This window comes from Lynx canadensis, chromosome B4 (genome assembly GCF_007474595.2).
Source record: "Lynx canadensis isolate LIC74 chromosome B4, mLynCan4.pri.v2, whole genome shotgun sequence".
In the NCBI taxonomy this organism is placed as follows: domain Eukaryota; kingdom Metazoa; phylum Chordata; class Mammalia; order Carnivora; family Felidae; genus Lynx; species Lynx canadensis.
The window spans coordinates 115,229,229-115,252,941 of NC_044309.1; the positions used below are offsets into that span (position 1 = coordinate 115,229,229).

General features: G+C 34.3%; 1 protein-coding gene across 3 annotated transcripts in view; it reads right to left on the minus strand.

Moving 5' to 3' along the window:
* CEP83 (centrosomal protein 83) overlaps positions 1-23,713 on the minus strand; it is a 122,072-nt gene that overhangs the window by 71,796 nt on the left and 26,563 nt on the right. For all 3 annotated transcript variants that reach the window (XM_030323397.2, XM_030323398.1, XM_030323400.2), the window contains 4 exons: positions 13,677-13,950; positions 12,886-13,036; positions 4,518-4,610; positions 2,278-2,409 (listed from right to left, as the gene is read on the minus strand). In XM_030323397.2, coding sequence (XP_030179257.1) covers positions 2,278-2,409; positions 4,518-4,610; positions 12,886-13,036; positions 13,677-13,849 — 549 coding nt within the window. In that variant the 5' untranslated portion in view covers positions 13,850-13,950. The remainder of the gene's footprint in view (positions 1-2,277; positions 2,410-4,517; positions 4,611-12,885; positions 13,037-13,676; positions 13,951-23,713) is intronic.

The window sequence follows — 23,713 nt, forward strand, 5'->3', positions numbered from 1 at the left end:
GTCGTCTTCACTTTGAAGTTTTACTCCTGTCTCCTGATCTACAATCATATCACTAGGTTTTACTATTCTTGTATATAGAAACTGGAGTATAAAGTGATGGAATGAAAGAGCATATCCAATTATCCACTAATTAATACTGTCCCTCAATAATCAATTGGGAAGTAGAAAGTACTTTGGTCTTATTGGAAAGTTTTACTCTTCTAGTCTCTGTTAATTATGGCTTCTAAGCTAGCTGTTTATCTTCAGATTTCTAACAATGTCCTAAGACATTTAAACTAGGAAAATTAATGACACCACCGACCCCTTGAAAATTTTAGTGAATATTATTTGATCTTTCAAGGGTGAAAACTAGATTAGTCATCAGATTTCAGATGCAGGTTTCATTCTTTAGAAAAACAATAAAACTAAGAAAATAGAGACTATAAATAATCACTACCAGATAAACATCAATATTAGATTTGAAATGCAGAGTATAACATAAAGCACCAGTATCCTTAACCTCAGTGGTTACTCTTCAATACACTAAACCTACATTTTAGGCTGGAAATCTTTAATTCCTATTTTCCACAAGAAAATTTTTAAATGTAATTCCTTTAGGTCTGTCAAAATTACAGATGCAAAACTTTTCATCATCATAAGGAGTATAGATTGACAGATCTCTTGACAAAATTAGTTGGTGGATGGCTCCTAATTGGTTTGTCAACTTCAAATCACTGGTAATTTCAAACTTTAAAAACTGGGCTGATAGTTGGGGTGCCTGAGCTCTACTGTAAACTTGGCTGTTGACCTTCTATGAGACTTTGCTCAAGTTGCTTATCTTGTGCTTCAAGTGTCCTTTTTTTTTTTTAGATTTTCTTATTTTAGATTTTAGATTTATTATTTTAGATTTTATTATTTAGTCGCATGCTCTACTGACTAGGCCAGCCAGGCACCCTTCAAGTGTCCTCACTTTAAATGGATAAAATAATACAGTCCTGTCCTATCTCACTATTATAACAAAAGTAAGATTATATGTGAACAAAGCATTTAAAGTTGTAAAGAATTTTTTAATAAAAAAGGCTATTATATAAGTATTTATAGTTTTCTAGTACTGTATCATCAGTGGACTCAAACGATCCAATGTTCATAGAGCTTCTTACACATCAAACAATCATGGAACAGTATGCTCATTGATTAAAAATAGATCAGTTTGGGGGCGCCTGGGTGGTGCAGTCGGTTAAGCGTCCGACTTCAGCCAGGTCACGATCTCGCGGTCCGTGAGTTCGAGCCCCGCGTCAGGCTCTGGGCTGATGGCTCAGAGCCTGGAGCCTGTTTCCGATTCTGTGTCTCCCTCTCTCTCTGCCCCTCCCCCGTTCATGCTCTGTCTCTCTCTGTCCCAAAAAAAATAAATAAACGTTGAAAAAAAAAAAATTAAAAAAAAAAAAAAAAGATCAGTTTGATCCAGTTAGAAATTGGTTAAGGAAGGTGAGTATATTCTAATTCTTAATTCCAAATAAAGACAACAAAATAAATACATAATGCAGATGTGTTTGTACACAGAATGTTTCACATAATTGCAGATACCAAACTTTTTTTTTTTTTTTTTAACAAATTCAACCAGCATTATCTTATTTGAATATAGCAGGACAAAATTGGTATTTCTTTCCATCCTGAAAAAAATCATGTAAAAACTACATAAAGAATGATAAACACATTATCTCGTTTTTGGCAAAATTAGGAGACAAAACACAAAATTAGTAGAAAGGCTGCCCAAACAATAGTGATAGAGTAGGGGAACATGCTGTAGGCAGCAGAAAGAAAATTCCGCAGTTGTAGATGTCAGAAAGAACAAATTTCACTTCTTGAATGTGATGGGCACACCATAAAGTATAAATCCCTTATTTCTCTCAGTAGAAACAAGGTACATGGGCTGACAGTCGGGACTCTCCTGGATGTGGTTTGGTTCCAAAAAGTAGAGGGGGACAGTGACACATAAAAAATGATATAAACAAACTATATTTGTTAAAAGAAGTCTGTCTCTGTGGCTATGGGAGAAAAGGGACTGTCTATGTGCATTGACTGGGGCAAAATAAAGGAGGAAAAAAAGAGGAAAATCTAATAGCCAAAAAGAATGTTCACACACACAAAACTGTTACTACAGAGCAGATGAAAATCATGCCAAATACTTCACCATTAATTAATGAAACTTAATTATGCAATCAACTCTAACTTGGATTTACAAAAAACAAAATTTTACTGTCTAGAAGGATAATAACTTAAACTAGTATAGTCACTCACCTCTGATTCACATTTTATTTTTTCTTCTTGTAGAAGACGTGCAAATTCTTCTTTCTGGTGTTCAAATTCTGATTTAAGAAATGTATGTTCATAGCGGAGTTTATTATATTCAGTTCTATACTTTTCCACTTCCTAAATTAAAAGATTGCAATTTATGACAGACAAGTTTATAAATGAAATTTGTACTTACTCCAAAAATCGCTTTTGCAAATATAATTTTAAATTGCATTATATTGAAAGCCATTCTAAAAAGTAAAAAATAAGCTTAACATAAGTATAAATAAACCCTGAAAAAAAATTTTATGACAAGAATCCTATATACAGAATCAGTACATTCTTAAGAAAGTGCCAATAAAGCAAATTATCATTCAATTAACCTTATTTCCTCACTGATTCTCATAATAATAAAAATGAATAGCACATCAACACTTTTGACCTCTGGGCTTAAAAAACTAATATTTAAGAATGTAGTACACCTTTCAAAACATAAGTAATTTTTAAAAATTAACTCTACAGTAAAATAGAAAATAGCCTCCTGAAAGCCAGACAGGATGAATTCAAAGTAGATAAAAGATTATTTGAATATTTAGTACAATAACTTAAGGTTCAATCAAATAGTACAATGATAGGAGCGCCTGGGTGGCTCAGTTGGTTAAAGATCTGACTCTTGATTTTGGCTCAAGTCATGATCTCAGGTTGTGAGATCAAGCCCCTTGGAGGGACCCACACTGGGTGTAGGCCTGCTTAAGGTTCTCTTTCCTTTTATCCCTCCCTGCTCATACACATATGCTCACTCATGCCTAAAAATAACAATAATAAATTATATGTAGATACAATATGTGTTATATATAATATTACAATGATAGTTCAACACACCAGTCTAAAGAATATATGTAGTACCAACCTTTCTAACCAGGAATACATGCAACTCTCTGGTATGCTTCCAATTCTGCTTACTAACACTACAAAAGTTGCCAGTATTCTAAATTCAGTAACAACTCAGGCAATAGAGAAGATGAAGGAGATACTATTTCAATATTCATCAGGTAATTAAGTAATAAGAATGCCTCCTAAAATACTCAGATCACTGTAAGTCTTTAGCTGAAAGATTTCTCTAAGCCAGTTTACAAGCCAAGAAAATGGGTTTCATGATTTTATTAGAAACATACTTTTTTTTAAGGTTTTACTTAACTTGATTGCCTATTTTAAGTCTAAGTGGCTTTGTTTACATCCCAAAATTAAGTCTCCTCTCAACCGTAATGCTTTGGTTATCCACCAGGAGGATATTCAAAAGACAACTTTATCAGGCCAATAAGCCATTTATAAAAGTGGATTCTACAACTGTTTCTGTGCAATGCAGCATCACTAAACTACAACTTTCCAAACGGATTCATCTGGAAGGGGACAATATTCATTTGTTATGTATAAGTCCTGGTCTATTTGTTAAATAAGGTTGCATATATAAGTTGTCAAGCATAGTACTTAATATACGTCATCTTTTCCTATTCCATTGATTAAACATTTAGTCATATTATACCAATATCTCATAAAAGGAAGGAAACCTTTCAATCTAAAGGAAAACTGTAACAAATTTTTATTTTTATGAGGTTGCATGAAATATACTCTTTCATTCCACAAATATTAATTGAGCACCTACTGTATGCCAGGAACCATTCTAGGAACTTGGAATATAAAATCAACCAAACAGATAAAGGTTCCTTCTCTCATGCAACTTACATTCTAGAGACGGTAATATACAAAATATAAATATTATACATCATATGAGAACATGATTAGTACTAGAGAAAAATAAAAAGTAGAGCAGGGTAAATGGGGATCCAAAGGTCTAAGAAGTGATGGGAAAGGCAGGAAGAAAATTAAATGGAAATACTAGTCAAAGTTGGCCTCATTGAGAAAGTGACATTTCAATAAAGACTTAAAAGAGAGGAGGAAGTTGGCCAAGAGATATCTGGAAGGACACTGTTCATGTCACAAGTAAGAGCTAACACAAAGATTCTTGATTTGCTCCATTTCTGGAGTGCCAAAGAAACATCAAAGAAGCCAAAGTGGATGGAGGAAAGGAAGTCAGACAGATTATGGGACCTCATCTTGTGCAGCCCTAAAAGTAAGGATTCTTGAGTTAGAAGAGGTGCTACTGCAAGGCTTCTAAGAAGGGGGATAATGGTTTTAATCAGTCACATAAAGACAAATGCACAGTTCCTTCCATATAAATTACTTACTTCATCCAGACTCCTAAAACGTTCCCTCATTGGAGTTTCTAATTCTTGTTGTATCTGGGCTCGTAACAGTTCCAACTTTTGTGGAGTTAACACCTAATATGTAGAGAAATATAAAACAATTCTAAATATGAAATCACAAATATTAAATCAAGAATTCACCAAGTTTCAACACCTAAATAAAACAATAGAATTCAATTCATAGAAATTATGCAATATACTTAACTTTACAGTAATCACTACATAAATAGAACCATTATTTGAAACAATACTTTAAGATCACAATTTCAGGGCCTCAGAGATGTCAAAAATCCCATTAACATGAGGTAAAGATACTCCCTATTATTACTATGACTGTTGAGAATAACTATGTTGGCAGCCTAGGTTACCATGCATGATACAACAGCTAACTATTTTCTAAAGCAATTAAAATAAAGGTGTAATAATTTGGTATATCACAGAGAATTCTTAAGACTTTTTTTTTTTAAGTTTATTTCTTTTTGAGAGACAGAGAGTGAGTGGGGGAGGGACAGAGAGAGAGGGAGACACAGAATCCAAAGCAGGTTCCAGGCTCTGAGCTGTCAGCACAGGGCTCGAACTCACAAACCAGGAGATCATGACCTGAGCCAATGTTGGACACTTAACCAACTGAACCACCTAGACGCCCCTTTTCAGATTTATTTTTTTTTTTAATTTTAATTTTTATTTTTTATCTTCAGACTCCTTATTTTCAATCAGAAAAGGCTGATTTTTACTCTGGCCACCAAAACAAGGTTCCTCCCTATTATAGCTCTCTGATAGAACTCAGATTTTAGGAAGTAATTACGTATTTAAGTAAGTTCTGTAAGGGCAAACACAATCTCTATTCACCATGGTGTATTTCCAACACCACACACTACTGCCTGGCACATAGGATCACTCAATTATTATTTCTTGAAAGAATGAACGAATACTGGTTATAAAACAAAAACCTAGTTTATATTTACATTAATCTCTGAAAATGAAGAATACTCAGTTTAATTCATTCATTTATTCATCAATACTCCACACAGCCCAGAAACTTTCCAGAATACTTACTATACATAGTATTCTGCAATATATTATATAATCTACATAACATGATGTTCTAAATACCTTACATGCATTTACCAATTTATTTAAACCTTGCAATGATCCTCAATGTAGCTATATTATCATCCTTTTTTTACAGAAACTGAAGTATACACAGAGCCTAACTTTCTAAAGATCACAAAAACTCACAGGAAACATTTCTAACTCTGTAAGAAGTTCAAATTCTCATATGAAAAATAACTTATGCATACAAATAACTACAAAAATAACCAATATAAGCTCATCAAACAGGTAAAAAGAGAAGATTTTATGTATAGAAACAGTGCCACATCAAAGGAATAGGAAAACTAAAGCTTCAATAGAACACAAAAACTAAGAATGGATAACATTTTAAATTCCTTGGGGAGAAAAATGATCCTCAAAGTTAAGCTAAAGGCATTTTGAATTGAACCACACTAAGCACCGTAGACAATTTAGAATCCTGGATCCCTGTGCATTAATACTCTCTAGATACTATGATGATCAAGGCCATGTTGAAACATTTCCAAATGCCACCTAGCAGAGCTGCACCCTGGCTAGGAACAAAAGGGAAGGGTACAGAGTAGAAAATTCCTAGGTATGAGGTTTACACTCTTATAATTTACTCAGTATTCAGTAGTACTTTTAAAAAAAAATGTTTTTTACTTAAAATGAATATAATTACATAAATAAAATAATTGAAACAAAAAGTATTAAAAACCTAAGTCTTTTTTACTTCAGTCATCCAGTTTCCCTCTTAAGAAGCTATCATTGCTAGTTTTTATGTATTCTTCTTGAAATAATATACAAATATATACACACACACAACTTTTAATTTTTACATAAAGAAAGGCATGCTATACATATGTCTCTGTGCCTTGGTTATTCACTGAAGGTATTCAAGCTTAAGAATGGCATCACCATATCTACATTTTAGGAAGAAGCAAAATGGATCAAAACCTTTGGCAGGAGAAAACTGGTGACTATGGGGGGAAAACAATTTCAGTGAATGGAGTTGGGAAACCAGATAGAAAGCTCTTGTTACAATCTGGTTTATGATGTCAAGAGTCTGGGTAATAGCATCAGGAGTCCAAACTGAGAAGAGGTGGTAATTAAAAGGAACAGAGTAATAATAGATAAGCCTTATTTGATTCCTGTTTCAAAAAAACCAACTTTAAGCAAGCAAAACTGTGGGAAAATGAGGGAAATGTCAACAAAGATGCAATATAAAAAAGATATTAAGGAATAAGTACTTTTAGGTATGATAATGGCATTATGACTATGCTTTTAAAGGAGAGATTGCCTTGGGATGTAATAAAGATACATACTAAAATATTTTGAGTTGAGATAATATGATTTGTGTCAAAATAATCCAGAGTGGTTCAAGGACAGAGCAGGGATGTCAGAAGATAAAATAAGACTGGTTGAGAGATGGTAATTATTGAAATTATTGATGGTGGGTGATGGGTATGTGAGGATGCAACACAACCACCCTCTCTACCTCAGGGCTTGTTTGAGACTTCTGTAATTAAAGGTTAATTAAAAATAAAAGTGCTTCCACTTCCAACAGATGGCATAAAAGAAATCAGATTTATTCTCCTGCTAGAATAAAAGAAGAGACAAAAATCCGTTTTCAAGACAATGGGCCTAATAAAGCAACAGAGATCTCTGAGAGACAAACAACAACGAAAGTAAGCTTTGAGAATGCTGCCAGGCCACAGGAAGAGATATCCAGGCAATGTCTGATGGTGGACTTTCTGACCTAAGCAAATGGAACTGAGAATCCAGAAGGAGCAGTGTGGCAAGAGTCACAAGACAGGGTACCAGAAAAGAGGGTGGCACACAAAATTAAGAAGACCTGCAAAAAGTCCCTGTTGACTCATTCAGTAGAGTACCCCAATCAGCACATGCATGTGAAGAAAATATTTAATTAAGGCCAGGAAAAGAACAATCTGAAAGAATTAGATGGATAAGTAATCTGAACTCAAACAGAGGTATGAATAGTTGTTTTTCCCACAAGTCAGGCTGAAAAACTTCATTTCACTGAGAAATGAGTACTGAGAAGGTTCTCAGTATTGACAAATAAGGAGCACTAAACATTAACCTGCTCTCAACCAATCTTAAAAGCAAGACTCAGAAAGATGAAACTGCTTCCAAGTAACTGTGTCCCAGAACAAAGCTCAAGAGTATTTACCAGAATACAAAACCATCTAGTATTCAAAATAAAATTAACAATGTCTAGCATCCAAAAAAATTTATCAGACATGCAAAGAAGCAGGAAAATATTACCCACAATTAACAAGAAAATCAACCAACCAAAACCAACTCAGAAGTGATACAGATTTGAGAATTAGCAAAGACATTAAAAGTTATTATAATTGAATTCCATGTGTTCAAAAAGCTAGAGAAAATATTGAACATGTTAAGTAGATATAAGGAAGGTATGAAAAAGATCAAAATTGGACTTCAGATTAAAAACTACAATTTCTGAAATGAAAATACACCATACGGGATTAATGGCTGCTTAGACACTGCAGAAGAAAACAGATCAGTGAACTTGAAGACATGACAACAGAATCTATCCAAAATGCAACAAGGAGACAAAAAAGATTGAAAATAAATAAACTGAGAGTGAACTATGGTAGAACTTTCAGTAGCCTAATAATGGGATCACCAAGGAGATCAAAGAAGGCAGAAAAAACTTTTTTCTGAAGTATAGTACAACAATTTTCTATATGTGATAAAAACTATAAGCCCATAGACCAAAGAAGCTCAATAAATCCTAAGTACCAGAAAGATGAACTACAAGGCATGTCAATCAAATTGCTCAATATCAGCAATAAAGAGGAGGGCCTGGCTGGCTCAGTCAGTAGAGCATACAACTCTTAAAATCAGAGTCGTGCTTCAAGCCCCACATTGGGTGTGGAGCCTACTTAAAAAAATAAATTCAGCAATAAAGAGAAAATCTTAAGAGCAGCCAAGAAAAAAAAGACTCACTGCATACACAGAACAAAGATAAGAATGACAGCAAATTTCTTATGTGAAACAATATCTGTGAAAAGAGAGAGCAATACCTTTAAAGTACTAGGGAGACAGTCAACCTAGAAATCAATACTCAGCAAAAATACCTTTAAAATCAATTATTTTTTGATATATAAGAGCTATAAAAAATTCTCACCAATAGATCTGTACTATAAGAAACGTTAAAGAAAATCTTTAAGAAAGTAGAAAAATAATACAAATGGAAATATGGATCTACACAAAGGAGAAAAGAACACCGAAGCTGGTAACTACACAACAGTCTTATGATCTACAAGCTCTCTGATAAAAGTCTCTGTAAGATTTTTTTTTATCTCTTAAGAATCTTCTAAAAAACAAGCACACACACTAAAAAAAAAAAAAAAAAAAAAAAAAATCTATCCTCCTCCCTCCCCCCACGAAAACACACATAGAGTTAGAGAGTTTTGCCCATGCTATTTTAGGAGGAAAGTATGCTGTGTCTTAGACTTCTAATGGAATACTGCCACCACTTGTCTCAAAAGAAATTTAACAAAAATGTGTCATTACCTATATTAAATCTGTATTATACCAACACTTGTTATGTTGATAAAAAACAGACCAATTATTTTCCAAAGAATGTTTTAACTTAAGAAGGCAAATATTGCTGTGCCAGAGGTTCTTAACAAGTTAATGACAAACTGAATAATGAATTTTGCTGAGCTTCCTAGCGGCCAAATAAAATGGGAAAAAACTGGCTTATAAAGTTTCAATTGCCTGGCAGCATAAAGAAAGCACATACATTTCTGGTAAAGTAACTTTTAAAATTTGTATCAGAAAATATATCAAATAACTCATATTAAAAAAAAAGGTTTGGCTAACATGGTACATAACAATAACAATAGCTAACATGTTCTAACTACTTATATATCAAAGCACTGTACCAACACTTCCTATGCATTGTCTCATTTCATCTTTACAATCATCCTAAAAGTCCAACACTATTACTATTCCCATTCACTACAACTACACCAATGAGACAGAAATATTCTGACTGTCTTTTCTATCACTTTTCTATAAAAGCCAAAGGGGTATTAAATCTTAACTCAGAAAAGGCATTCTGCAGGTAGACAAGATAATACATGTTTATTCTGAAAATCACCTTTCATAAACATTTATTAAAATATTTCTTGCTGATTCTACTTTGTTGAATTGACTTTATTCAACCCACAATTTGTACAAATTGCAAACATCCATAAAGCAAACAGCTACATTGCTTCAACATGTGTATATAAATATAGAGAGAGATCTTTCTTTAGCTTATTTTTGCCAGATACAGATCATATAGAAACCAGTTATGTTTATCTTGAAAAACAGAAACTTTACCAGATAAATTATATTTGCCAATGAACATCTGGGAAGTTATCACATGGAGAAATGTCCTAAGTTATTTTGTGTAGATCCAAGGAATAGCACAAGAACCAACAGAGAGACCACAGGGAGGATGATTTAATTTCAACATGAGCGGGAAAATATTTAACACACTCCAATCCATAAATGGAACTGGATCACTTTAAACATTCACTGGGTTCTCTTGCACTGAAAGCAATGAAGCAGAGAATAAAAATCCCTGTGTCACAAATGTTCTAAAAAGGAATTCTGCTTTGGATAGTGTGTTAGTTTCCTAGAGCTACCATAACAAAATACCACAAACTAGATATCTTAAAACAACAGAAATTTATTGTCTCACAGGCGAGAAGTCCAAAATCAAGGTGCCAGCAAGGCCACACTCCCTCTGAAAACTGTAGGGAAGGATCCTTCTTTGCATCACTCTAGCTCCTGGTGGAGTGCTGGTGATCCTGGCCATTCCTTGGCAGTTGCAGCACTTGGATCTCTGCTTCTGTCACTATAGGATTATTCTCCCCACCTCCCCCACTGCCCTCACCCATGTTTCTGTCTTTGTGTCTGTTCTCCACTTCTTCTAAAGACACCAGTCATACTGGATTAAGGACCCATCATCCTTCAGTATGACCTCATCTTAACTAATTACATCTGCAAAGACTCTATTTTCAAACAAGGTCACATTCTGAGGTACCGAGCATTAGAAATTCAACATACCTTTTTGGCAGACACAATTTAACTCATGACAGACAGGAAAAAATGAGAGAATTATCTAAGATGCTTAAGCTTTAGGTACATATGAGAGAAGAACATTGTATTATATATGAACAGAACATTTCCAATTCATTCATTTGTTCTATTTACTCATGTCATTCATTTGACAAATATTTGCTACTATAAAATATATAAATATAAATATACTTGAGCACTGGAGACACTCTGAAAAAAGCTCCTGCCCTACGGAGGCTGCATTCAAATAGAGTAAAAATGGCCATCATTTATGAGTATCTATCTATTCTGTCAGACATTGTACTAAAAATCTACATGTTGTCTCATTAGTCTTCACAACAACCTGTTAGTTAACAACTTTTACCCTCTTTACATGACAAAACGAAGGCATAAAAACCACTGTTTGTTGAAGGCCATCATCTCATTGGTGAATTGACCCATTTTTGGTTATAAAAATGACCTTTTTATCTTAAGTGACACTCTTTTTGTCTAGAAGTCTATTTTATCCGATACTAATATAAACACTCCAGTCTTCTTAAGCTTATTGTTTGTATGCACTTGGTACAAATAGCATGTCTAGAAGTTACTCTGAAGAAACAGAGTAATTATATCTGCAATGCCTAAAGAATACGGATTCTCATTTACGTAGGTCTCTGACTATTGCAGAACAAATTAATCCACCAGTTCTATAGGCTTGAATTACATTTCCCTACTCAACTCCTATTTCTGAGGTTTTTATTTGTTTAAATGTCCCAAATATACCTAGGAATGAAACAGCACAGGAGAGGCTCCAACCCAAGCTTAATGGTGGTGTTTCCAACAACGGAAGATTTCAAGACACTGAATGACCAACTTTTAACACTGCTGTCAAAGAAATCCATGAATTGGGTGATAACGCCATACTTACTAGATGAAAGGTAGCTTTTTACTCTATCAACTTACAATTCCAGTATTAAAAATACCTTATTATTTGTGCCAAGCACTTGATAAGCAGAAATACACAGTTGGTGTCACTTAGAGATTAAATGAATACAGAAGAATTATCACTGCTAATATCTACTAATTTGAAATTTATGGTAAGTTTGACTGGTGCTATAGTTAAGTTTGCTCTGGTCTATTTTCTAGGCAAATGAGAAATGAAACTATAATCAGTATTTCAGTATCAACTATTTTTTTGCTTTAGAAACACCATTTACCTTCCATTACACACATAAATTATGTGCCCATATTGTTTTCATAGTCTTTTAAGTGGCCCCTTAAAAATAACTATCAGTCTTGTGAACTATACCTCAATAATAAAAATAATTTTTAATAAAAAATAAAACCTCAAAAAAACCTATCAGTCTTTTTTAAGCTCAGTTTCAGTCATAATACTTAAAGGAAAATTAGTAAAACTTTAAAAAATACTCTTTAACTCTGAATATTTATCAATTCAAACCAGCCTTTCCCCTAATTATTCTGAATAGCACAATACCTAAATCAGAACAGATAATTTAATACAAATTTGCATAAAATAACAGCTTCATGGTTAAACCCTATGTGGTAGCTAACATTCTAGAATATATGAAAGAATATTAAATTATACCACCTGGAAATACAGCAAAATACTCATTAAGAATACAGGCAGAACTCACCAAATTTACCAGTATCTGACTACTTTTGTACCATAGGCACAAAGGGCAGGCTTCCCCAAGATGGGCCAGTTGGCATGAAGATTATTTTGACTTCAAAGTAATCAAAACCCCACAGATTCAGGAAAAGCTCTTTACTTCTCCCTCAACTGCCTAAATTTAATTGGAAAGGAGAACCTATACCAAGAGGAGAGCTTATTAACAGAGGTTCCTCTGTTAATAAATTTGACCACTTAACAGGGCAACCTTTGTCTTCCAAACATCTCCTCTCACCATCCTGACAATGATCTTCTTTCCCCTGTATCCCCAGACTTTATGGGTCTCCCTAGCTCAGGATGTCACATAAGCATCCTGTTGCCTGCCTTTGGAATTCTGTGTGTGTGGATTCTGAATACTTACCAAACTAAATTTGATTTTTTGTTAATTTGTCTCATATCCATTTGATTCTTAGTCCAGCTTAGAAGTACTTTGAGGTGCAGAGGAAATTTCTTCCCAATAGTACTCACTGAAATATATCTTCTTACCTGCAGTTTCATTTCTTCTAAGTCTTTAGTTTTCTCTACTAATTCCCCTCGTAGCTCTTCAAGCAGCAGCTGAAATTTTTCCTGGTGAGTTTGCTTTTCATTTAATAGGCGCTTGAGTTCATTTTGTGACTTTATGTACTCATCTTGCAACCTGATTTAAAAAAAAAAAAAACAACTCAATTTTAAGGATATCCTTTACTTTCTAATGACCTTACTTTATGTAAAATCAACCAACACTACAGAACAAGACCTTATTCCATTAAATTCACAAACATCTTTTCTTTATAGAGTTTCACTTAATTATAAACACTGTAGTTTATAAATATAATTTTACTTAAGGGGCGCCTGGTGGCTCAGTTGGTTAAGCATCTGACTCTTGATTTCAGCTCAGGATATGATCTCACAGTTCATGGGTATGAACTCGTGTCATGCTCTGCACTAACAGTGTGGAGCCTGCTTGGGATTCTCTCTTCCCTCTCTCTGCCCTCCCCCCACCCTCTCTCTTTCAAAATAAATACAATTTTACTTGAGGGGGAAAAACACACTTAGCCACCTAGATACATTTAATTTTCTAGGTCTTGCTACTTTCAAAGCAAGACTTTTATCAACTCAAAAAACACTTGAGATCATGGTTAGTTTTGAATTAACTAATTTTAAAGTGAAAATTTTACTATTAAAAAGTTTTAAAACTATATACTGCAAACTAACAAAAATATACTGTATGTTCCAGAACAAATTCAGACAAAAAAATATTTAATAAGGCCCCTCACCTCCAAATTTAAGCAATTTACCTTGTGTGTTCAGCTTTAAGAGTCTGATAGTTAGTTTTATGATGTTCACATCGTAACCTTTCATCAATTAACATTTTTTGCACCTCAGACTGAGAATATGTCAGCCCACTGTCTCCACCAGGAGGAAATGTGGTGGGAAAAGTGTCCATACTGTTAAGTGAGCAAATCACCATGTAAAAGTAAGTTCTGGCTTCCTTATTGTCTTAGTTTTCTTTTCAAGAGTATTTTCCACTTCCTTCTTGCTAAGACAGACACTCAGGATACCAAATTATACCTGCACAGAGAAATGAACTTGGTTAGTGATGAGTTAAACTCTTTCAGTGTTACAGTCTTTTTATCATTTCTTGTTATTCAACTATCATTTCTATAACAAAGCCCAATTTTCAGATTTCTAATTGTTCATAAAACAAAAAGAACAAAGTTGAATCATACCTTAACAAATTTTCTTTACTTCCACACCAAGCTTATGTGACCATCAACTTCACATCTTCAAGTACTGACCTAACTAGAACTACCAACTTTTCCAGTTTAGGTCCTCTTGGATTCACAAACCACAGATAGTTCCTGAAGCTACTGGGGTAAACTTGAAAGAAAGATCCTAGTACAAAATCCACACTGTGAAATCAGGGGAAAAACCATCTGTAACTTGACAAATGGCTAGAGAAAATTATAATGTTCACAAAGATGACCTTCAACAAGTAACTATGTCTGTGATTAATCCTACAAAGGGTCTTTTATTTGACACAAGGTGAGCTGTACTCATGCTATTGACTCAGAAGAGAAATCAGTCCACACATAAATGTTGATCACCTATGTGTTTGCGCTGTACTATGAACAGGAGACTAAATCACCCCAGCTATCCCCAAAAGCACTGATCCAGGATTATGAAAGTAACTAAATGTTTGTCTAGAAGTAAAAAATAAGGACAAAATGTTCTTATTGTAAATAATTAAAAATGAAAGTTTTAATCAAAACAATTCTGCCCCCTTTAGCTTTCTTAATCTTTGTCAAGACTATTTTATCTTTCCCTAATAGCATCTCCACTGGTCATGGGTTATCATGAAATACCTTTCCTTTCTACAAGAAAAGGTCTTTAGCATACACAAACCAATGGCAAATTACTCAGTCTCTCTTGTATTATACCATTTCTGATAAATTAATGTGATGTCTGCATATTACCTAAGATGACTTTTAAACTAAAATAAAGTTACTTTGGTTTCCTGTCAAATCACATTTTAACAGAAGGAAAGAAGTCCTTCAAGAAAACTTCACATATTATTCATGTTAAATATGCAACAGTGCACTGTTTGTAGCAGCTACCACAGTATTATCCTGTCAAAAGTATACATGTGTCAGGGAATTAACTAACTGGATCATAAAACTGGCACATAATTTTGAGTCTGCTTTTTGATCCAAATTAATTTTTAAGAGATAGAAACATGCAATGTTAACTTATCTCATACTTTCTAATGATACCACCAAAAGGCATTATAAGGCTTTAATTTTAATTAGCTAAAAGCTTAAACTACATAAGAAAAAACCAACAGCTACCCTTTAATCCCACTACTAGTGAAACAAAGGTTTCCAAGATAAAATGAATAATTTTATTTTCTATTCTAGTTGACAGCAAATATTCTAACTCCTACGTTAAAATGGAAGTTAAGGGTGGCTCAGTCAGTTGAGCGTCTGACTCTTGATTCCAGCTCAGGTCATGATCTCATGGTTCGTAGGTTCGTGCCCCACGTCAGGCTCTGTGCTGACAATGCTGAGCCTGCTTGGAATTCTCTCTCCCACTCCCTCTGCCCCTCCCCCCCCCACCCATGTGCACATGCATGCGTACCTTCTCTCTCTCAAAATAAATAAACTTCTAAAAAAATAAAATAAAATGGAAGTTAAGTCCCCATAGAAATAAAATTCAATAAGACCTGGATATTTTAGGAAAATAGAGTTAATGATTTAAATTCTTCCCTTCTGGCAGTAAAATCTACTACAAGTAGTTTTCAGGACTTCACTAATTGCAGGATATCCATTTCTTAATCAGCACAACCATTACCTTGTTAACCTTAAAAAACAAAAATAAAAACAAAACAAAACAAAACAAAAAGCAGTGTTTCTTCTTCTAGCTGGTACAGTAAAGTAGCATCCAGGTACAAGGTCAAGTCCATCTCTTCCTGTTGGGTCTACAATTGGTAGGGAATGAGAGCTCCCCTTGCTGAACCTCCCAACTTCATTTTAATGAGGTTTCCCATTATTAGTTTTCATAACCTCATCTCCAAATCTAGTTCTGTTGCAAATGTATCTGTATTGCCCTCTGGTATTTTCTTGACTCAAAGTTATGAACTCCTGGGTTTCATCTGCCAATAGTCTTTTTCAGACTTTTCTCCTCTGTTAATTTCAGAATCACAGAAAATTATCTGCTTATTTGCCAAGTCTTACCAAGGTCAGAATGAATTTTTTATCTGTTTTTTGGTATTTTGCAGATATACTGTCCTCCAGTTCAGCAGTAATCAATTTATCAATGAAAATCTCGGAAAATATAGTTATGGTAGTCCTCCAAGAAGATATCTAGTAACATAGACAGAAAGGCCTCATAAAACATAAGTCTTTCTCTGAACTTCAAAAGTGGTTCCACAATTCTATATTCAAGCTTACAAAGAAACAACTTCTAAATTTCATTCTAATTATATAAGGAGGCTTTTAGCAAAAAACAAAAATCCCAATTAGCTAAACACTGTGGGAAGTGTTTTACCAATCTCTTATACCAAGAAATCTGAAGATAGCCTTCACTTCCAGTAATAAAGGACTAGGTAATTTAGATCATGCTTCCTGCCTAGGACAAGAAAATCTGGACATATGTTTTAAAAATCTGCTTGAAGACACTGGAAAACTAACAACAGAATAAATATTTACTGAAATGGGAACAAGGGAAGATGTGAACGCAGAAAGAGGAGACTGGAATTTGGGACCACTGTTCTCCTAGGGGCATTTGCCAGTTCCAGAGACTGGGAGACTGAATGCCTTCTGACAGTCTTCGTATTCAAAGACACAGACTAGAACAGCAAGGAAAAGGCCTGGTGAACACCCCCCTCCATTTTGGATACAGACTTTAAAGGCTTACCCTTATTATTGCTACTAAGGGTAATTCAGGTGAATTATATTAGAATAGGCTGCAACTTGCTCTAAAAAACAATTTTACAAATAAATATGACACAATAAAATTTTTTTTAGAAATTTTAAAACTCAAGTCATGGGAAGATAAGAGAACATGAACTAAAGTCACAAGAAGCAAAAGTATTTAAATAGATAACATGAAAGCCTCACTATCAGAGTTGTCAGACAACGATTCTAAAAGAAATTTTCTTATATTAATATTACGTATAAGACAATAGGAAACAAGGTTGAGAATCTTGTAAGAGAATTCAAAACCATAGAAAGAAACCAATGTAAACTCTAACACTGAAAAATTCTATAACCAAAAGTAAAAACTCAATGCACAAGCAGCATAACAGCCAAGATAAAACATACTTTAAGAAGGAATTAGAAGTTAAAAGAAAATATTCAAGATAAATTAGGAAGAGAAACAAGAATGAAAAATACAAAAAAAGGAAATAAATACAGAAAATAAAGTTAAAATGTCATTCTAACAGATATGCCATTGAGTCCTAGAAGGAGAGAGGAGAGTATAGAAGCAATACCTGCAAAATAAATAGACAGGTAAATAGATACTTGAGAACCTCCCCCAAAAATGTTCTAAAAACCCCAAAGACATACATAAAAAGAATTCCACCTACATCACATTAAGAAATCTGCACCTAAGAACATCACCTTAAGATCTTCCTAAAGAAAAAGGGAAAATCTTAAGATCAGTCCAGAAAAGAGACATGTCTTGAAAATAAGCAATAGAACTGACTTCAACAATGAAAGCCAGAACACGATACCTTTATAGTGCTGAAAGAAAATAACTGCCAAACTAACATTCTATAAATATAGCAAAAAAAAGGAAAATCTTTAGAGAACAGTGGTAAAATAAAGACATTTTCAGACAAATGGAACAAATTCATCCCAGAAGATGCACAGCAAAAGAAACAGTAAAGGAGTCTTCCATACACAAGGAAAATTACCTTAGATGTGAACTGGACAATGCAAAAATAAAGATAAATGAAAACTGGAAATATGCATAATTCTAATTGGACACAGACTGCATAAAATAATACCTTAGGATTTCTTAACAGATATAGTCTTATAATACATAAAGAAATGGCATCTAAGTCAGTAAAGGTAGAATTACAAGTGTTACAGAGCCCTTGCACTGTATAGGAAAGGCTAAAAGTATCAATGAATATTACACTTTGAGAAGTCAAAGATGCATGATATAATCACTAGGAAAGGGGTGGGAAAATTATAGCTCATGAGCCACATTTGGCCTGTATTCTTCTTTCGCACAGTCCCAAGCCAAGAATGTTTTAAGAGCTTAAAAAGAAAAAAAAGAAAAACAATGAATACAGATGAAAAAATCCTCAACAAAATATTAACAAGTTGAATCCAATAATGTATAAAAAGATTTACACATCATGACCAAGTAGAATTTATTCCAGGCATGCAAAGCTGGTTCAACATTTAAAAAACGTCAATTAACTTAATCCATTACACGAATAGACTAAAGCAAAAAAATCACACGATCTTATCAATAGATGCAGAAAAAGTACTTGACAAAATCCAATACCCATTCATAATTTTAAAAACTCAACAAACTAGGTATGGAGGGGAACTTTCTCAACTTGATAAAGAACATGTATAAAAACTCTACAGCTAACATCATAGAGGTGAGAAAATAGAAATTTTTCCACTAAGATCAAGAACAAATAAAAACGTCCCCTCTCACCACTTCTTTTCAATATCATAATGGGAAGTCTTAGCTAATGTATTAAGCCAAAAAAAATAAAATAAAACACATACAAATACAGAAGGAAGAAATAAAACTGTCTTTCTTTGCACAGGACATGATTATCTGTGTAGAAGATCAAATTTTAAAAAAATACTCCTGGAACTGATAAACATTATAGCAAGGTTGCAGGATAGAGTTAACACAAAAAAGTCTATCAGGGCACCTGGGTATCTGAGTCAGTTAAGAGTCCAACTCTTGGTTTTGGCTCAGGGCATGATCTCATGGTTCCCAAGTTCAAGCCCCCCAGCGGGCTCTGCACTGACAGTGCAGAGCGTGCTTTGGATTCTCTCTGTCTCCCTCTCTCTCTGCCCCTCCCACATTCTCTCTCTCTCAAAATAAACACATAAACAAAAAAAGTCTATCGCTTTCCTATGTATCAGCAATGAACAGAAGAAATTTGAAATTTAAAATACCATTTACATTAGTACTCCCCAAAATGAAATAGCTATAAACTTAACAAAACATGTACATTTTTTAATATGAGGAAAATTACTAAACTTTGATGGAAAAAAAACAACAACAAAGAACTAAATAAATGGAAAGATACTCTATGTTCATGGATAGGAAGACTCAATACTGCCAAGATGTAAGTTCTTCCCAACTTGATGGATAGATTCAATACGATCCCCAAAAGTTATTTTGTGGATATCAACAAACTAATTCTAAAGTTTATGCACAGAGACAAGAGACACAGAATAGCCAACACAATATTGCATAAGAACAAAGTCAGAGGACTGACACTATCTGACTTTGAAACTTACCATAAAAGCAAAAGTATGAGAGCGTGATATTGAAAAAATAACAAATAGATTACTGAAACAGAAGAGTCCACATATAGACTAAACTATAGTCAACCGATCTTTGACAGAGGAGCACATGCAAAAGTAATGCACGTGCCAAAAAAAAGTGGATCTAGGTAGATGTTATACCTTCCACAAAAATTAGCTCAAATGTACATAAATATAAAATGCAAAACTATCAAATTCCTGGAACATAACAAAGGTCCCTGGTATGACAGTGACTTTTTAAATACACAACCAAGGGCAAGATCCATGAAAGAAATAACTGGTGAGTTACACTTCATTAAAATTTAAAACTTCTGCTCTGTGGGGGCTCCTGGGTGGCTCAGTCAGTTAAACATCTGACTTGGGCTCAGGTCATGATCTCACGGTGAGTTCGAGCCCTGAATCGGGCTCTGGGCTGACTGCTCAGAGCCTAGAGCCTGCTATGGATTGTGTGTCTGCCTCTCTTTCTTCCCTTCCCCTGCTCACACTCTGTCTTTCTCTCTCTCAAAAATAAATAAACATTAAAACTTCTGTTCTGTGAATGACACTGTCAAGAGAATGAGAAGAGAAGTCATAGACTGGGAGGAAATATTTGAGAAAGACCTATCTGATAAAGGACTATTAAGCAAAATACACAAAGTCAGACTCAACAATAAGAAAACAAACAACTGAATTAAACAATGGCCCAAAGGCCTTAACACACCTCTCACCAAAGAAAGTACACAAATGGCAAATAAGCATATGAAAAGATGTTCAACAACATAAGTCATTAGGGAATTGCAAATTTAAGCAATAAGGTACTACTAAAAACCTATCAGAATGGCCCAAATACAAACAATGACAACACCAAATGCTGGTGAAAATGTGGAATAACAGGAACTCTAATTTATTAGTCTTACCATATAGTCCAACAGCACTCTGTGTTATCTACCCAAATTAGATGAAAACTTACATTCACACAAAAAAAAATTGCACATGAATGCTTATAGCAGCTTTATTCATAATTGCCAAACCTTGGAAGCAACCAAGATGTCCTTTAGTAGGTGAATGGATAAACTGTTGTATATCTCAACAACAGAGTATTATTCAGCCCAAAAAAGAAATGACCATCAAGCCACAATAAGATGTGAAGGAAACCTTAAGTGCATATTACTAAGTGAAAGAACCCAATCTAAAAGGGATACATACTGTTGAATTCCAACTATATGACATTCTGGAAGAGATGAAAACGTACAGCATATAAGATTTTTAGAGCAGTGAAATTATTCTGTAGAATATTATTATCACAGAATACATGCCCACATACATTTGTTAAAACTCAGAATATACAACACCAAGAGTGAACCTTAATGTAAACTATGGACTAAGAGTGATAGTGACATGTCAGTATAGGTTCATCAATTGTAACAAACATAGCACTCTTCTGGGAGATGATGTTCTTGGTGTTAATAGTGGGGGAGGCTGTGCATGTTTGATGCAAGGGGTACATGGGAATTCTCTGTAGTTTCTGCTCAATTTTTATACAAACCTAAAACAACTTTGAAAAAGGAAAGAAAGAAGGTAGAGAGGGGAAAAAGAACACATAACAGAAACTATATATGGCCTGAAGAATCTAAAATATTTACTTATCTGATTCTTCATATTAAGTTTCCTGAACCTATCTGTGGGATAACCACCAAGAATGCTAAACGGGTGGAAAATTTTTAATTACTCAAATCACTCTAATAAAGGGTTTCTCAACCTTTACACTACTGATATTTTAGACCAGATAATTCTTTGTGGGAAGGAGGCTTTCCTGTACATTGTAGAATATTTAGTAACATATTCCTCGTCTCTACCTATTAGATGCTAGTAGTACTCCTCCCCCCAGTAGTAAAAAACAAAAGGTCTCCACATTTTACCAAATGTACCCTAGAGAGGCAAAAATCACCTCTGTCCTTCCTTTGAGAATCACCCCTCCATTAAGAATTCTATTTATTTTTTTAATGTTTATTTATTTTGAGAGAGCAAGCAGGGGAGGGGCAGAGAGAGGGAGACACAGAATCCAAAGCAGGTTCCAGGCTCTGAGCTGTCAGCACAAAGCCCGACACAGGCTCAAACCCACAAACCACAAGACCATTCATTATCTGAGCCGAAGTCAGACGCTTGACCAACTAAGCCACCAGGTGCACCAAGAATTCCATTTAAAAGAAGGCAAGCAGGGAGATAAGATGGAACATAAATAAGCAGGAAAACAGAAACAGTTACACAATAGACTTAGACACATATCATTAATTACTCTAAAGTAGATAGATTAACGCTTCAAATAAGAAACATAAAAAAATATCACCCAACTATATATCTTTTTATATGACTTTTTAAAACATAAGGACATGAAGACTGAAAAAAACCCCAAAAATATAATTAAGCATTAATCTAAAGATAGATGACAGAATTACATTAATATCAGATAAAGTAGAATTTAAGGTCAAAAAATAATAACAATCAACAGAAACAGTACAGTAGATGAAGTAAGACATTTGTAATGATAAAAGATTAAATACACCAGAAAGGTATGACAATTTTATACACAAATAAAGTAGAAGGGGTCAGAACTACAGGGTAAATAGATAGATTCAGAATCACAGGGGTATAATTTAACCACTATTCTTGGTAACCAGTAGAAAAAACACAAAAAAGTAATCAGTAAGAATATAGACAACTTAATCAATATAATTAACCCACCTGACCTAACATATATAGAAAACTATTCCCAGAACTATAGAATACACATTCCTTATAAACATACATGTCACATTTATAAGTACTGACTACATGCTGGGTATTTTTTAAAAATCTAAAAAAAATTTTAAAAACAAAATTATACAGACTATTTTTCTGGCCACAGTGCAATTAAACTAAAACTCAACAGAAAAAAGTAACTGAAAAGCTATATATGCCTAGAAAGAATACATTTCTAAACAACATGAATTAAAGAGAAGGTCACAACAGAAATCAGAAAATATCTAGAAGTAAATGAAAACTGATAAGACATCTTAAAACTTTTGTAATAAAGACTTCTGCTTCTGGGATGATGGAGCAGATGTATATTTCCCTATAGAATCCCACTAATACAAATAAATGTCCTGAACGGTATACATATATAAAACAACTCTCAAAAATGGAGACCAGCAGCCAAACCGGCTAAAAACCTCAGAACATCAAAATTGACACACAGGTGGGTTCCCAGGGATTCCTTTTCATATATGATCTCCAACCTGGAGCTAAACAAGGTGGCAATGGTTTCAGACTTGGGGAAGGGGCAAAAAAAAAAAAAAAAAAAAAAAAAAAAAAAAAGGCCTTAACAAAAGCCTGCTCTCTTAGCCAAAGAAAGAAGAAAGAGGAAACCTAGCAAGACGAAAATGTTTTAGACAATAAAATCTACTCCAGGAAAATACTACAGAAAAAACTGTGACTCCACCACCAACCGTGCCAGCAAAGGCCAGATTGTTAGGAGGTACTCTAATATCCTGCCAGCTTGCATGGTATATAAGAAGGTCAACAAGGAAGTTGGGACTTTTATCCCTGCTGAGTGGTAATAAAGTCCCACGCTTCTGTAATGTCAGTGGAGACTACGCAGGAAACCTGAACTTTCCACCCTACCAACAGTAAGGAAGAGCACCTACCTCACACTGTTGAAAAGCCATCAGATAAGCGCGCTAGTCGAGAGTTAGGTCTGGCACTACCACTCAGTGGTAACAAGGCTACTCTTTCTAGGGTGACAGTGGGGACCACCTGAGGAGCCAGAACTCCATGGCACCCAGTAATAATGATGATCGCCCACAACTCAGGTGACAACAGAAGCCAACAGGGGAACCAAGACTTCTACCCCTTATCTGGCAATAGTGGGGCATTTCCCCCCTTTCCTGTGCCAGAGAAGTGTCAGGAAAAGCCAGAAATAGTAAACATCTCATAACATAATACCCTACGTGTCCAGGTTTCAAAAGAAAATCACTAGTCACACCAAGAATGAGAAAGGTCTCAAACTGAAAGTAAAAGGACAAGTGATGGATGCCAACACTAAGAGAAAAAATATGTTAAAGTTATCTGGCAAAGATTTTAAATAAGCCATGCTAAAAATATTTCAATGAATAATTACAAACAAGCCTGAAATAAATTTAGAAAAAAAGACACAGCAAAGAAATACAAGTCTCAGCAAAGAATAGAAGATATAAAGAAGAACCAAGTGAAATTATAGAACTAAAAAATACAATGACCAAAATAAAAATCTAAGGATGAGCTCAAAGGCAGAAATAGAAAAGAGGGGT